Genomic DNA, 18,074 nt, shown 5'->3' with positions numbered 1-18,074 from the left:
GATATCCATTTCAACACCAGCAAGCTCTTTCACGTTAATGAGTCTTGTTTCTGTTTATAAGGTTATTATATATTTTGCACCAACAGTAACGGGCATTCAATTGGAGTGATATACTAATGGCATATTACTATCAGTAGCAAGTACTCACGATTTTGTTTATACCAATGAAGAATTTGGTAAAAGTTATGTATTGGACCCGCCTTCCTTTTTTTTTGTATGGTGTGGGCATAAACATTAGACTTTGCTGTTACACAACCAAATTTTCTGCTTTCACATTTGTCAGTGTTGTCAACTCTCAACCAATTTGTGGGATAACGGAAGAGTCCGATTCCACCCCTCTGCTTTGATCAGTGACGTCACCAATATGGCGGAAACGACCATTCACAACAACTCCCATACTGCTCTTATGACGTCATCACATAAACATGACAACAAACATGAAAACAAATCGAAAAACCACCAAACAGATATTCCTCCAAAAATATACTGAAACTAACGAGACAAGTGGGGGTTTTTGGGTGGGAACAAGCTTAAGATAAACACAAGACACTACACTAAACGACAAAAAAAACTAAAATAACAAGACCCCACAACCTTCCCAAATTCCACTACACACAAAATCCACTGGAATCGATCACTTCCCTTGACCTGTTATCCTTACGACATCTCCACATATAGCGGTCCCTCGTCCGAGACGCCGGAACTCTAGTGAGCCTCATTTTTTCGCGACACACTGAACACTTCACGACTTCAGCCAACAGGCCAAATAGCTGAAGAAATTTTATTAGAGACAACGCACACGCACTGTCCCCCATCATCGCCGACAACCGAAAACTGTTGACCTTGTCAGTCATATCCATACCTATCAAAGACATAAAGCAATTTACCAAAATTCACATACAACGAACAGAAAAAAAAACAACAACAACATCGACATAACAAAACCAAAATTTTTAACTCACTGAAAAATATTCTGCTGTAAGCACAGTCTCCTCCGATACCACACACATGCGATGCTACCACGCAAATGAACCCCATACGCCACATAAAACGCTACCCATAAACAACACCAGAGACAACCACCGATCGCAACAATATGCCACCTATAAACATGCCACACATGCAAACTAAACCAAAAACATCACCTAACACACAACACATAAACACACCACCAGAGAGCACCACCGATCACATCAAAATGACACATACAAACATGCCACTGTCACAAACTAAACTCCACGCCATTGTGACGTCACACACCACAACAGCCTCACGTCACAGGTCAAAGCCAATGGGTGGAATCGGACGCTTCCATCCTAACCTAGATCTCGGGATGTGCTACAGATAAGTATTTCACTACAATCAACAGCTCACTGGGGTCCAGCACTTTAATTAAGAATTTCGTGTAGTATTCCAAAGCAGAAATTCCCCACCTGTTTTCAAGCAGAGTGGTGAAATACATTGTTAATCGCGACATGCCATTGTGTTGAAAATCCAATAATTTGTTTTATCAAAAATTTAGTTGCCTAAATTACAACTCAAATGTGTTTCTGTGAAACCGTAAAAGTGATAATGCCATTGTGTTGAAAATCCAATAATTTGTTTTATCAAAAATTTAGTTGCCTAAATTACAACTCAAATGTGTTTCTGTGAAACTGTAAAAGTGATAATCTATTATTTTACAAGCTTACTGCTGTTAGTGAGTATTGTAGCACAATGAAGTAAACTCTTAAAATGTTAAGTAAATAAATGTCATGTTGCTCTGCCTGACACACACATTAAAGTAATGACCTTTGCATGGATTTTAGTTTTATTACTGTTTGTTTGAGCAGCTTCTATTTACTCTCTTACACCAAGAAAATCTTACGATAACTTTGAGGAATCAAACATAGGATTTCCTTTTCAGTAGAACGCGTCATTAACCAGTTGACAGTGGAGATTATGAGGCAATTGAATAAGACTTAAAGGAAGTTATAAGCATGAAATACCTTGTGAAAGATGGAAATTGGAGGTTGATTAATGTATATGAGCTAAGAGAAATTTTTTTTAATGGCTAACAGTAGGCGTACACATTGTACAACTATTCCAGGACTAGGAAACTAAATAGTTCAGAATAAAATACTTATAAATTTTGGCTGTTTATTTATCCAAAATGAGATCTGTTTTATACAGTGTAGGTCACCATGCATATCCAAACTCTTTATAGCCATGGACGAAGCCAATTCCAGAATTGTCTTAAGTTTCTCAGTCACACTTTCTTCATTTTTCCAGTTGATTAAAATTTTGAACCCTTTTCTGTTTTTGAAAAGGGAAATAGCAACAGATAACAAATCTTGTGTAAAATGGATGATGCGACATTGAGTCTTTAATTTCAGTAAGAAACTGAGAATTCATTTCCCGTCAATGAGCTATAGCCTTTGTTCATGGAGGTATGGAATTGTTGTTGTTATGGTCTTCAGTCCAAAGACTGGTTTGACGCAGCTCTCCATGCCACTCTATCCTGTGCAAGCTTCTTCATCTCCCAGTAACTACTGCAACCTACATCCTTCTGAACGTGCTTTGTGTATTCATCTCTTGGTCTTCCTTTATGATTTTTACCCTCCACACTGCCCTCCAATGCTAAATTCGTGATCCCTTGATGCCTCAGAACATGTCCTACCTACTGATCCTTTCTTCTAGTCAAGTTGTTCCACAAATTCCTCTTCTCCCCAATTCTATTCAGTACCTTCTCATTAGTTACGTGATCTGTCTCTGACAGAATAAAAATGTCATGAGCAAACATCAAAGCTATTTCTTGTCCATAGATTTTAATTCCTACTCCAAAGTTTTCTTCTGCTTCCTTTACTGCTTGCTCAATATCCAGATTGAATAACATCGGGGGTAGGCTACAACACTGTTTCACTCCCTTACCAACAACTACTTCCCTTTCATCTACTCTTATAACTGCCATCTGGTTCCTGTATAAATTGTAAATAGCCTTTTACTCCCTGTAGTTTACCCCTGCCACCTTCAGAATTTGAAAGAGAGTATTCCAGTCAACATTGTCAAAAGCTTTCTCTAAGTCTACAAATGCTAGAAATGTAGGTTTCCTTTCCTTAGTCTATCTGCCAAAATAAGTCGTAGGGTCAGTGTTCCAAAACTGAACTTCCCTGAAGTTGGCTTCTAACAGTTTTTCCATTCGTCTGTAAAGAATTCTTGTTAGTATTTTGCAGCCGTGACTTACTCTGATAGTTTGGTAATTTTCACACCTGTCAACACCTGCTTTCTTTGGGATTGGAATTATCATATTCTTGTTCAAGTCTGAGGGATTTTGCTTGTCTCATACATCTTGCTCACCAGATGGTAGATTTTTGCCAGGGCTGGCTCTCCCAAGGCTATTAGTAGCTCTAATGGAATGTTGTGTACTCCCGGGGACTTGTTTCGACTTAGATCTTTCAGTGCTCTGTCAAATTCTTCACGCAGTATCATATCTCCCATTTCATCTTCATCTACGTCCTCTTCCATTTCCATAATATTGCACTCAAGTAAATTGCCCGTGTATAGACTCTCTATATACTCCTTCCACCTTTCTGCTTTCCCTTCTTTGCGTAGAACTGGATTTCCGTGTGGGCTCTTGATATTTATACAAGCTGTTCTCTTTTCTCCAGAGGTCTCTTTAATTTTCCTGTAGGCAATATATATCTTACCCCTTGTGATATATGCCTCTACATCCTTACATTTGTCCTCTAGCCATCCTTGCTTAGCCATTTTTGCTCTTCCTGTCGATCTCATTTTTGAGACATTTATATTCCTTTTCGCCTGCTTGTATCCCTTTTTGTCTGCTTCATTTTTATATTTTCTCCTTTCATCGATTAAATTCAATATCTCTTCTGTTACCCAAGGATTTCTACTAACCCTTGTCTTTTTACCTACTTGATCCTCTGCTGCCTTCAGTATTTCATCTCTCAAAGCTACCCATTTTTCTTCTACTATATTTCTTTTCCCCATTCTTGTCAATTGTTCCCTGATGCTTTCTCTGAAACTCTATACAGCCTCTGGTTCTTTCCTTTTGTCCATGTCCCATCTCTTTAAATTCCCACCTTTTTGCAGTTTTTTTCAGTTTTAATCTGCAGTTCGTAACCAATAAGTTGTGGTCAGAGTCCACATACATCTGACCCCTGGAAATGTCTTATAATTTGAAACCTGATTCCTAAATCTGTGTCTTACCAATATATAATCTATCTGAAACCTTCCAGTGTCTCCAGGCCTCTTCCATGTATACAACCTTCTTTTTTGATTCTTAAACCAAGTGTTAGCTATGATTAAGTTATGCTCTGTGCAAAATTCTACCAGGTGGCTTTCTCTTTCATTTCTTACCCCCATTCCATATTCACTTACCATATTTCCTAATCTTCCTTTTCCCTTTTCCTACTATCGAATTCCAGTCTCCCATAATTATTAAATGTCCCCCCCCCCCCCCCCCCTCCACTATCTGAATGATTTCTTTTATCTCATCATACAGTTCTTCAATCTCTTCGCCATCTGCAGAGCTAGGTGGCATATATACTTCTACTACTGTGGTAGGTGTGGGATTCATGTCTATCTTGGCTACAATAATGCATTCACTATGCTGTTTGTACTAGCTTACCTGTGCTCCTATTTTTTTTATTCATTATTAAACCTACTCCTGCATTACCCATATTTGATTTTGTATTTATAACTCTGTATTCAACTTACCAAAAGTCTTGTTCCTCCTGCCACAGAATTTTACTAATTCCCACTATATCTAACTTAAACCTATCCATTTCCCTTTTTAAATCTTCTAACCTACGTGTCCAATTAAGGGATCTGCCATTCCACGTTCTGATCGTAGAATACCAGTTTTGTTTCTCCTGATAACGACGTCCTCCTGAATAGTCCCTGCCCGGAAATCTGAATGGGAGACTATTTAACCTCTGGAATATTTTACCCAAGAGGACACTATCATCATTTAACTATACAGTTAACCTGCATGCCCTCTAGAAAAATTATTTATGTATATTTCCAAATTTTTTTCCCAGTACTTTTATAGCCTCATTGGACCTCTTTAGTCAATCATTTCCTGGCCCTCTTCTTCGGTAAGCTTATGTTTCATTCTTTCTTAACTGCCTAGTATCTTTTCATCCATTCTGATCTTTCCTGTCTTTCCCCATCTGTAAATACCCTTTTCATTGTGTGTCGTTAGTCCAATTATTTATGTATATTGTCAATGCTGTCAAACATCTAGCGTTGTTTTGGCCTTTTTTTTCAAGTTACAGTTTTTTGCTCACATAGTCATTTGTAACTGATGCTTTGTTTCAGAACTGAAGCAAAGTACCACATAGTGCAGTCATAATATAACTGAGTAGATAAAAAATGTACTCACCAAGCAGCACCAGGAGAAAACACACAAAAAAGTTAAGGAGGCCAGTGGTTCCTTCTGCTACAAAAGCTTGCACATTTCCTTAACTTTTATGTGCGTTTCTTCCACCACTTCCCGTTGAGTAGATTTTTTTCATCCATCCATTTAAACCCTTCTGCCAGGAGGAGGAGCCTCAGGCTCCAAAAGTTTTCTCCTGCCACTGCTTGGCGAGTAAGAGGTTTTATTTACCTAGTTATAATATAATTTTAAAAATTCCTTGTTTTTATTGCTGTGTTAGCTTAGGTAGTGTAATCAGTAATAATCTGGTCTAAAATGTTATCATGGTCAGTTAAGTAAAACAAGGCATAATGAAACAAACATAACTTTTATCATGCATTTGTTTCTATTGTGGAGCAAATATTTTTGCAAATCTTTTTGCAGAAACAACTGTTTTCGGGATATTTAGAATTCATTTTGTCACCTAAGACATCATTTTCAGAGCCTCTTTAGTCCTTATAATTGGAGCTGCAGTGTTCTTAATGGTTTGAATTGTTGGCTTATTACTGCATTAAACGCCCTTGACAGTCTCAAGGTGGTTGTGAAAACATTTGGAAATGTCACTCAAAACTAGTTGTCCAACACATTGCCTATTCGATGTACACCTTCTGTGTTGATTTAAATTTCATTGCCACTGAAAAAATGGCTCTACAATTTAATGCAACCTAGTCCTCTGCCATCTCCTGGGTACGACTCTCTCTCTCTCTCTCTCTCTCTCTCTCTCTCCCCCCCTCCCACACACACACGAGGAAGAGAGGAACAGGGAATCAAAGATAAAAGTAAAGTGCCGTCATTGCCCTTTTTTGTGTGCAGTTTGGCTGAATTAAATGACTTTTGAACAAAATACTCTTTATCTTTTCTGTTAACTAATGTTTGATACATCCTTGCATTTTACTTCATCAGTTGAAATGTGCATAGAATAAACATTCTGTAAAAGTTAACATTAATAAGAAACTCTAAAAACTTTGTTCTTCTCATCCAAGAAGGTAATTCATTTGCATTACATTACACTAAATTTGTTGTTGATTATTTCCTATCTCCAATAAATAAACTGCAGAAGACAATGAGAGAACAGGAACAAAATTTTGATAGAAGACATTGTTGCTGGGTCCTCAAATATTTCGAAATATATAGTTTTGTATGAGTAGGTAACATTGTTGTAAAGCACTGTTGATTGAAAGGACATACAACTGTTCTCATTAAACTTGCTGTATTTCTTTATGGCTATTAATTGGAATGATATGATCTATTGTGAAATCTGGGATTAGACTCACATTCTGGAGGGTCGCAGTTCGAAAACTAAGTCAGATTAAGGTTTTCTATTGTTTCTGTAAATTGCTTGAAGTATTTGCCAGGGTGATTTCTTCTCTAATCTATTCTTGTGATCTTTATCTTATGGTTTCAGTGTCAACTGAATGTAAAACCATAACGGTAATTTCTTCTTCAAACCAAGTATGTCGTCATTAGTCAAAAAATTAATAATGGATACCCATATTCAGAAAATAATTTTTTAAAATTTTCTGGTTGCCCTTGTGTGCTAAAGCCTGAAGATAGCTTATAACCGTGATGTATATCAGTATGTACTTATGTACTCAGATAGCATCTATTTGGTGTATAGTGGAGGACAGCTTAGTACCACTACTGGTCGTATCGTTCCCTGTTCCACTCAAAAATACAGTGAAGGAAAAATGAATTCCTGTATCCCTCTGTATGAGCCCTAATTTCTCACATCTTATCTTCGTGGTACTTATGCAAAATGTATGTTGGCGGTTGTAGAATCATTCTGCAGTCAGCTTCAGGTGCTAGTTCTCTAAATTTTCTCAATAGTGTTTCATGAAAAGCTCGTTGTCTTCCCTCCAGTGATTCCCACTTGACTTCATGAAGCATCTCTGTAACACTCACATGGATTGAACCTACCAGTAACAAAAACTAGCAGTCTGCCTCTGAATTGCTTCAGTGTCTTCTTTTAATCTGACATGGTGGGGATTCCAGATCGTCGAGAAGTAGTGAAGAACAGATAACACAAGTGTTCTATACACTGTCTCCTTTAGTGATGAACCACACTTTCCTAAAATTCTCCCATTAACCAAAGTTGACTATTTGCCTTCCCTTTTACCATTGTTACAGCTCCTTCCATTTCATATTGCTTTGCAATGTTATGCATGGGTTTTTAGTCGAATGACTGTGTCAAGGAGTACACCACTAATGCTGTATTCAAATATTAAGGGATCGTTTTGCTTAGTCATCTGCATTAACTTACATTTTTCTACAATTGTAGCAAGCTGCCAATTATCATCCCAATTAGATATTTTGTCTGTGTCATCTTGTATCCTCCTACGGTCACTCAACGGTCACACATTGGTGTACACCACAATATCATCAGCAAACAAATTTATAAGCAAAATGGATCAAGTTTTTGTTTGCAACATAACACACACAGATTTCAGTGGATGAGACCATCACCTAGAGACCTAAAGCAATGCGAAGAATCCCAGTCAAGCATTAATCAAGAAGAGTTATTAAAGCTTGTGTATATGATTTCTGATGAAGGAAAAGAAAGCCGTAAAAACGCACACACACACACACACACACACACACACACACACACACACCAAACTGTTTTACAAGACTCTTCATATCAGATGCAGGCTGCTGATAGGTGCATTAACTTTTGATGTTATAGTTCTTTGACCTAGACCACTTCTACTTTAAACTGGTGCTTATAATGAATTAAGTGGATTACTGTCACGTACCTTTGTGCAATCTTATTTGTGAAAATTGAGGAAAAATGAGATGTTTGAGAGAAGGTGAAACCCTACCTTCCCCAAAACACTGCATTTTCTTACAGCAATCACATCTATGACAGATGTATTATGAAGACTTGTAATTGAAAATAGCTTCTGCATTTTGATGGAATATGAAGTGCTTAGCTGTTCATATCGTGTATCTAAAACTGAGTAGAGTGATGCCTTTTGTGTTTATGTTTTCAATTATCAGACGAAATCAGTGTGGAAAAGTAACTAAATATAGGTAGGAAAAGATTCAGCTTCCCAAAGTGCAGTGGAGGGAGACACAACTATAAAAAATGTGTAAATTGCAGTCTTTCAGGAGGAGCTCCTGTGTCTTGGTCAAAGAGAGGTACAGTTTGGAAAAAAAAAAAAAACAGCTTTCCATGTAGCTGAGTAGGCAGTGAGTAAGTGAGGAAATTGAGAGAAAAGAAGGCCAAAGTTGAATAGCAGCTGAAAGATGTTTTAACTGCACATGTCAGGGTAGCTATTTGTAAATGTGTGAAAAGTACCACTTTACACCATGGTTTGGATGTACAGTGGAGCAAAGTCCTCCTTCATAACTAATTGGGTAATTGAATCAGAGGCTGGAGCTAGGCAAGGGCGTAACACCTTCAGTAGAAGTATACTAAAATCAGTCATGTAGTATGCAAAGTGAGTATTTGGGTCAAATTAAGTTAATGTGGTTTGCAAATCAATGTGGAACTTCACTTATTGAAAAGTTTTGGAAATAAAAATTATGTTGATGGCTTCATTGTAATAAATGAGTAAATATTCAGTAATCTTCCAATTGTCTCATTCTATTAAATGTTACCTAAACACATATATCAGTATGCTCATAATGATGGTAAAAGGCAACACTTTGACCAAAAGAGTACTGTGATTACTGGAATATTACAATTTGCATAACTGCTCACACACAATGAACAAATGTATTGGATGGTGACACCATGTCATCTTTAATAGAACATCCTCTGCAATGTAAAACATATATCTTGGGTTCTCTCTGTAGATGTATCCATTTAGATGACACTCTACAAAATAATTTGAAACAAGAATTCCGGTTCAGTAATTCCGGGCTGTCAAAATTTCTTGAGTCTGAACATAGGTTTGTAATGCCCAGCTCTTAATGCTTTGCCCTGTTTAATACTTCCTGCATTCTTTCAGTGAACATGTGTTTTGGATGTAGTCTGACCACATCATCATAACCCTGTTGGCACCTTATCAGTTCTCTGCCCCAGAGTCCATGAAGTTTTATCATCAGAGCTTCATGTGGCTGTACAATTCAGCAACATTTAACACTCAGAATACAACAACAACAAAAAGAAAACAGAGAGACTGATAGAAGTAACAGCCTGATTCAGTTAAGGATCTGGGGCAGTAAACATATTTATGGGTTTCCTGATTAGATTATCACATTGTTGCAGTTGGTACATGCATGTCTGGAAAAAAATTGTGCACCATTGGTGTATATCCTTTTTGCTTGTTGCTGTTGTATTTCACAGAATAAAATAATTTCTGAAATCTTAAGGAATTATTCAATTTGTGTAAGTGAAGACGAGGTACACCATTTTGCCATGTATTGCTACTTCATCACCTTTAATTTTTAGAAAGATTTGAATAAGGGTTATAGATTCTGTCTCAATCTTCTGAAAATCTGTGGATTCTGCAAGTATTTTTGTATGGATAAACGTACCTCTCTCTCGTGTGTGTGTGTGTGTGTGTGTGTGTGTGTGTGTGTGTGTTAAAAACAAATAACCGTTTGATAGCTGAGTTGAGGAATTTTTGTCATTTTCAGAGTGGGCATGGGTTCTGATCAACAGTTCTGTCTGCGATGGCACAATTACCAGAGTAACCTTCTTGCAACATTACCGCAGTTCTTGGACAGTGACAATCTGACTGATGTCACATTATCAGCTGGTGGACGAAGTATTCGAGCACACAAGGTTGTCTTGTCTGCTTGTAGTCAGTATTTTAACGAGCTTTTCAAGGTAGTTATCAGTTATTAAGATATTAGTGCTGAGATTTGGTTACCTGGATTATTTTTTATGCTAACAGCATCTTTCATAGTTGCATTATGAAATAAAATCATCGAATTATCATTTTACCAACTGTGCTGCAGGCGTGTGTTACTAATGACAAAAAATTGCATTTTTAACTCTTAAGATTAATAAGTTTCCGAAACTAATCAACTTAAATTCCAATCGTGTGAACCTGTGACAAGGAAATCTTTTCTTTGTGATGCATGGATAACTTAAGAAAAGTAACTCTAGTAACTTTGTACCATAAATTAATACAGCTGTTCTTACTGCAACAGTAAATTTTGTTATATTCTTAAAATCCTCGTGTATGCTGTGAGTGCTACCAGTGCCATGTTTCTGGTAGCTGTGTGGAAAAGATTCATCAATAATATCTGCAGTTTTATGTTTCTTGCTGGAATCATTAGAAATACTTCTGGACCACCTTCATGGTCTGTGATAACTTTTTGCTAAAGTATTTGCTCTCTTTGAGAGTGGGACAATTAAAATTCTAATTATCACTTAGCAATCAAAATTTGATAACAATCTATGAATGATATCTTATAAAATACTGCATGGATCTTTGGTGAATTAAGCTATATTGCTGGACTTTTACACAGATATGAAATATTATCTGGAAGCAGTGTGGAAATCAGATATGCAGTGGTTTCATGAATCTTGTAAATTGTTACACTGAAGTATCCCGAACTAGAGCATTGTATAATCAAAGTAGACATCTGAGTGATGCATTCTGTGTAGAAAGTGACAAGAAATTCATTATGATATTGGCAATTTGCTCTTTGTCCCCTCTTGCTTCCTTAAAGTATTCTTCATATGAGTTATCTACTCATATCTAGCATCTGACAATAACAGGAATCTCACAATAATGGGAATATTTCAAGTGGCTACTGAGTTCGTGTTTGTGAGTATTTCTTGAAAATTTTGTGTAGAAGTAAGTTACTGTAAAACAGTCCTGTGTGTAGCATTAGTTGTTTCCTTACAGTTACCTGTAATTATTTATGTGGCAACAGTATTGCTATAATCAAATGCTCGGTTGCAAAAATCATTGCTATATGTTCAACTAACAGACCAAAACAGATGTGATAGGCACAATCATCAGAATGCACAATGAACTGTAAATAATCTTGATGATATTTAGCTTTACAGCTGAATGATGCTAATATTAATGATTAATAAGAACGATCACAGCTGTATTGATATACATTTATTATGTGTTTTGTATTGATACACATTTATTGTCTCATGGCCAGTTTTGTTCTTAGATCATCATCAGGTTGCTGAGATGTGCCAATATCATGATATGAGAGGTCTAATTGTCTTATGTAATGTTAGAGACAAAGTCTGGAAACGACGATTTTGTAAACATTCTGCCAACCTCCAGGCAGAAATATAGTGAGCAGTAGGTAAGTGCACACAACATGGGATACTGTGTAAACTGAGCTAGTACACAGACTAGTGAACACAGCACGCCATGTTGCATACACTTACTGTTTGCCATTATTCTGCCAGGTGGTCAGCAGAATGTTTATATGACCATCATTTCCAGGTTTCACCTCTAACCTTACATCATGATTTTGGTGCAACTCGGCAGGCTGATGATGATCTAATAAACAAAACTGATCGTGGCACAGTAAATGAGTATCAATACACCTATAGTGCTTCTCATTAATTATTAATATTACAATAAACTGTCATTTCACAATATTTAGTCCTGTTAGGAATGATGACAATATACTGAAAAGATAGACTGCCGCTAAACGTATAGTGGAGATGTGAAGTCACAGACAGGCACAACAAAGAGACATCTAGACTTGTGAGCTTTCGGGCAATAGGCCTTCTTCTTCTGAATTAGACAACATGCACACACACATTCAAGAAAATGCAAAACACACACACACACACACACACACACACACAAAAACCACAGTCTCTGGCTGCTGTCGCCAGACTGCAAGCAACAGCGCACGTTGGGAGAAGCGCTCTGGATGGTGGGCGAAGGGAGGAGTCTTGGATGGGGAGGGGAAAAGATAGTAGGTTAGGGATGGGAGTCAGTAAAATGCTGCTTGTGGGAGCACACAGGGATGAGGTGAGGGAAGGTAGGGCAGCTAGGTGCAGTTGGGAGGTTATATTGTGGGTGGCGGGAGGGGAGGGGGGAAGGAGAAAAGTAAAAAGACTATGGGTGTATTGGTGGAATAGAAGACTGTGTAGTGCTGTTGTGGGAACAGGGGAGGGGATAGGTGGATAAGGACAGTAACTAACGAGGGTTCAGGCCAGGAGACTTACAGCAACAAAGGGTATATCGTAGAGAGAGTTCCCACCCGCGCAATTCAGGAGAGCTGGTGTTGGTGGGAAGGATCCAGATGGCAGAGGCTGAGGGGACTTTGGGAAGTGGTGGGTAACTGGAGAGATAAGGCATGGGAGATATCTTTCTATACAGGGCTGGGAGGGTAATTACGATTTGTGAAGGCCTCACTGTCAGACCCTTGATATATTTTGAGAGGGATGCTCGTCAGTACAGATGTGATGGCCATAGGTGGCTAGGCAGTACGGAAGGGACTTCTTGGTATGTAGCAGGTGGCAGATGTCAAAGTGGAGGTATTTCTGCTGTTTATAGGTTTGATATGGATGGATGTACTGATGTAGCCATGGCTGAGGAGAAGTTCAACTCTGAGGAAGTTGGGTTGTTGGGTTGAGGAGGACAAGGTGAAGTGAATGGGGGAGAAGGTGTTGATGTTCTGGAGGAATGTGGATAGGGTGTGCGCACACTCGGTCCAGATGATGAAGATGTCATCAGTGAAACTGAACCAGGTGAAGGGTTTGGGATTCTGGGGGGGGGGGGGGGGGGGGATACGTTGACACAGGATGGTTCCATGAAGGTGCCCATTGCCATACCCCAGATTTGTTTGTAGTTGATGTCTTCAAAGGATAAGTCATTGTGGGTGAGGATGTAGTTGGTCATGGAGTCCAGGAAGGATGTTGTAGGGCATTAGGGGTGTTAGTGTAAAGGAAGGTGGCAACAATGATGACAGCTAGGGCACTGTGTTGTAAAGGAACAGTAACTGTGGAGAGTCGGTGGAGGAGATGGTAGGTTGCAGGTAACAGGCTGAAGTTGAGCAGAAATTCTGTCAGAGGGGCACAGTAACTGGCAACAATGGGGTGCCTTGGGTATTGGGATTTATGGGCTTTAGGAAGCATGTAGAAAGTAGGAGAGTGGGAAGTAGTGGGACAGAGGAGACAGGCAGACTCAGTGGAGAGGTTCTGGGATGGGCCTAAGGATTTGATGAGAGACTTGAGATATTTCTGGAATGGAGTCATTTTGGCAGGGTTTGTTGGTGGACGAATCTGACAGCTAGCAGAGTCCTTCCGCCAGATAATACTTGTGGTTCCAAACCACAGTGGCGGAGTCTTTGTCAGAATGTAGGTTCATAAGGTCAAAATCAGTTTTTGGGCTGTGGATTGCGGTTCATTCTGCACGTGAAAGGTTAGCATGCATGTTGAGGGATTTGGGAATGCTGGTGAGGCAAGGTTCGAGGTTAAGAAATTCTGGAAAAGTAACAGTGAGTGATTTGGGGACAGTGGGAGCTGATCACGGTTGCTGAAGGAGTGAACTAAGTCAGGTATGGTTCAACATTGGGTCTTTCATTGAGTCTGATCTGTAGAGTTAGTGGAGAAAAAGCATTTCCATTGTGTAGGGACTTAGAGGAGGAGGAGGTAAGGTCTTCAACAAGTCCTGCATGATTGAATTTTGGAGTGGGGCAAAAGATAAGGCCTTTGGAAAGGAGTGATACTTCTGTGAGACTAAGGCTTTTGGAATACAGGTTCATTACTATGTTTTGGGTCTGTTTTGATTCTGGATTCTATATCACAGTTGTTGGGAGTTTTTGAGGGGTTAAATATATTAGGTCTGTGAGGCAGGGTTTGTCAGCTATGAGGGGATCTTGGGAGGTAGAGGTGGTGGATACTGGAGATGGATGTGAACAGGTTGGAGTTTTTTGAGATGGCATTGTGAATGCTTCTGTAGTTCCTGGAGGACAATAGTTTCATTATGTGAGAAGGGATTCAAGACTTTGAGGCTGCACAGCAGGACAGTTTTATAGATGGAGAGGAGGTATTGCAAGGAGGTTTGAGACTGACTGACATGGTTTTGGAGGACTGTGTTGCTGAGGGATAAACACTGGTGGAATCTGAATAGATAGAAGTCATTTTGGAAGGAGGGATTGCAGCTGGAGATGGTTAATTTGATGGTAAGGTCATTTGGAGGGATTTCATGAACCAGGCAGCAACACAGAAATGGTATATGGAAGTGGATGCTGGCTACAGATAAGAAAACTTTTCTGTATTGGCACTGACGGAAGAAGCAATGGTCCATGGTGGAGGACGGAACTGCTTAAAAATATGCAAATAACGTAGAAATACACCAAAATAGTTGGGAAAAATCACAAAAAAGGACGGAACTGATGAAGTGCGGGAAACAAGATTAAACCTGAGGGAGTAGGTAGTGAAAAGCGAAAATGAACTGAAATTGATGTGAAACCACATAGAGATGAAACATAACAATAAATAAAAAGCCCACAATATGGGTTACAGGTCAGTGGCCAAACATGTATGAAAAATAGGGGGGAGGAGGCAGATGTGACTAGATTAGGTGGCGTTAGCATGTGCAAACTGGAATAAGAGAGGAGAAATAGTGGGGAGGGGGGGGGTCAGTTACAAGTTCCTGTGTCGTGGGAGGGTATGGAAAATAACAAGTGAAAATAGACGAGAGTGACGAAGGAAGAGTGAGTGATTTGAAGGTCTAGGATAAATTATATCGGTGGGGGGAATGTGGGACGTGAGATGAGATGCTGCACCATCAATCAGTAGTCATGTAGCTGTGTGTTGTATGTGGACGAGGTGGTTTGATACAGTGTGGCTCATAAGTCAGAGCGTGAGGTGTGGTGTGGTTTAGAAGATGACACACAAAACACAGGAAAGAAGAGAAAGAAGATGAGTGACACTGAGTATAGTAATGAGTTGGAAAATAGTAACAAAGGAGAAAGAAGATGACGGACACTGAGTATAGTAATGAGTTAGAAAATAGTAACAAAGGAAAGCAGTACTGGGTTATGGATGGAAGAAAAGACGTTAGACAAAATCAGACAGTGGGAAAACCCAGAGTGGAATGATGACAGAATAATGAAAAGGATATTGCTGCTCACCACATAATGGACAACAAAGACACAATTAGCTTTCAGCCAAAAAGCCTTCTTCTGACTTAGACGACATACACACGCATTCCTGCAAATGCAACTAATGCACACATGACCACTGTCTCTGGCTGCCAAGGTCAGACTGTGATCAAAGGCGCATGATGGGAAAAGCAGTCTGGGTGGTGGGGTTGGGGAGGTGACTGGGGAGGGAGAGGTTGGAGGGTGGTCAATTACTGCTTTTGGTAGCTTACAGGGACGAAACGAGAAGAAGGTAGAGCACTAGGTCCAGTTGAGACTTAGCTGCGTGCAGTGGGAGTGGAAAGACTGTGAGTGTATTAGTGGAATACAAGGCCGTGTAGCACTGGAGTGGGATCAGGAAAGGGGATAGGGAAGTGTAGCACAATGATTAAGAAGGTCGAGCCAAGGATAGGATATACTGCAGACAGAGCTCCGACCTGTGCAAAAGCTGGTGTTGGCATGAAGGATCCAGATGGCACAGGCTGTAAAGTAGTCATTAAAATGAAGAACCCTTGTTGAGCAGCATGCTCAGCAACAGGGTGGTCCAGCTGTATGTTGCTCACAGTTTGTCTGTGGCCATTCTTATAGATAGACAACTTATTGGTTATTGTGCCCATGTAGAATGCAGCATAGTGGTTGTAGCTATTACGCACAACCTACCCTCTCATCTAAAAGATACCAACCATTTCCTACACCGATTCTCTACAGTTCTTGTTCCTTTATCACACAGTGCCCTGCTCATTGCTATTGATGCCACTTGCCTTTACGCTAACATCCCTGATGCCCATGGCCTTGCTGCTATTGAACACTACCTTTCCCATTGCCCGACAAATTTGAAACCTGCAACCCCTTTCCTGATCACTTGACCAGCTATGTCCTCACCCACAATTACATCTCCTTTGGAGTCCCCCCCCCCCCCCTTTCCCTCCGCCCATGGGGCTCATGGTTTTTTTGTGAGTTCATGTGTGGAGCACACAGGACCCAAGCTTTTGCAGCCCTTTTTTCCTTCCTGGGATGCGTTTCCTTCACCCCCTGCCCTTGCATTCCCCTCTCTTGGTGTTGTGATTTATGACAACCTGGTTATCCACCTGGTTCCCTGCATTCCATGTGATATTGTTCGTCTGGCCTGTTCTCTCCCCTCCATTTTTGGAAAGAACTCCCTCCCTATTGTAGATTATCCCCCCCCCCCCTTTCCTTCCCCACAGTAGCCCCCTCTCTGCCCCACTAGGTCACCAGCACCTGTGGCCAGTCTGTGTGGTGGGGCTGTTATGTACCCATCTGGGTGAGCCCCCTGAGAACACAGGGATCAAACCACTGATATGTTAGCTTTCCCTCCCCACATATGCCAAGAAGTGATTGCTTGTCTTCGTGGAGCATTGGAACTGCCGGCTGAGCCGGCCAGCCCTTGCTGTGGCTGGGTGGTACCCATGTGGAGAACCCCTGTTCGGAGCGGGTGGTATCAGGATGGACGCTTGGCGCATGAAGTGTATCAACCTTGCAAAAATGTGGCTGCTCTGAAACATCCATCTCGTCAAATAGTAAAGGATCATTGAATGCTGCTTCATATGACCTGGCAGCCTTCCCTTCCTGGCTGGCATTAGTAAGATATGGTCAGTGTCCCTGTTGATCAAAGCTTCTTCTGCCACCCAATCTGCAGCTCTTTGTACTTGTGATCATCTTGGCAATACCCTAGTGCCTATTACCCATTATCATTTCTGACTATAGTCCAGGGAGTGATTTTTCATAGGGATTTCACTCTGCAAACTGATGAGGAACTCCGAGCTAATCTGGAACGATGCACCATTCATTTCATTTGACTTGTGCAGAAGTGTCATAAAGACAACCGGACCAATACCATTGCCTTCATTCTGGCTTTCATGGGAGATACCCTCCCAGAGAAGGTCAAGGTTATGTGGTAGAGGTGTGATGTGAAGCCATATGTTTCACCATCCATGAAGTGCTTTTGGTGCTTGTGTTTTGGGCATATGTCTTGCTGCTGTGCAGTGGACCTTCAGTGTGGTGACTGAGGGCACCCACTCCATTAGGGAAGCCCCTGTGTTCCTCCACATTTGTGTACCAGTTGTCATGACCGCCATGCTCCTTACTCACCAGATTGCCCAACTCACAAGAGAGAAAAGATTATCCAAGAGTACAAGTCCGTATGACACATGACTTCTGCTGAGACTTGCCAACAGTATGACTGACCCCATCCATAGTCACTTTCTTCAACTTTTGCCTCTGTTACATCCTTTCCCACTCCTACCTCTTCCTCACTGCAGCTCCATCCCCCCTCCCCTCCCCCTTCCATATAGTTCCCACACCCTCTCCTCTGGGTGTAACTCCCCTTCGCTTGCCGAAGAAGTGCCCCCATCTTTGGCACCTGCTGGTGTTACGGCTCCCACCAGGGGCCTCTCCCCTAGCGTCTCTCAGGCCAGAAGCCTACTACCACAACTTGGCCACGAGATGCATCATTTATGCACCCCAATGTAGCCCACTCACTTTTGGTTCCAGATCTTGCAGATGCCTGCTCACCCTCTATGTACTCTTCCTTTCTCTGTCTATGAAAGAGAAGAAGAAGAAGAAGAAGAAGAAGAAACATAAATCCCAGATGCCCCATGGAGATGCT

The 18,074-nt window shown here is 40.5% G+C and overlaps 1 protein-coding gene across 3 annotated transcripts in view; it reads left to right on the top strand.

Annotated features, from left to right (window-relative positions):
- Nucleotides 1–18,074, top strand: part of LOC124595892 (protein abrupt) — a 126,838-nt gene that overhangs the window by 5,932 nt on the left and 102,832 nt on the right. For 2 of the 3 annotated variants that reach the window (XM_047134803.1, XM_047134811.1), the window contains exon 2: nucleotides 10,001–10,193. In XM_047134803.1, the coding sequence (XP_046990759.1) occupies nucleotides 10,008–10,193 (186 nt within the window). In that variant the 5' untranslated portion in view covers nucleotides 10,001–10,007. The remainder of the gene's footprint in view (nucleotides 1–10,000; nucleotides 10,194–18,074) is intronic. The other variant, XM_047134819.1, reaches the window with a different exon arrangement.

Source organism: Schistocerca americana, chromosome 1 (genome assembly GCF_021461395.2).
Source record: "Schistocerca americana isolate TAMUIC-IGC-003095 chromosome 1, iqSchAmer2.1, whole genome shotgun sequence".
Taxonomy (NCBI): domain Eukaryota; kingdom Metazoa; phylum Arthropoda; class Insecta; order Orthoptera; family Acrididae; genus Schistocerca; species Schistocerca americana.
Note: the sequence above shows the minus strand (reverse complement) of the source record. Positions and strands in the feature narration are given on the sequence as shown.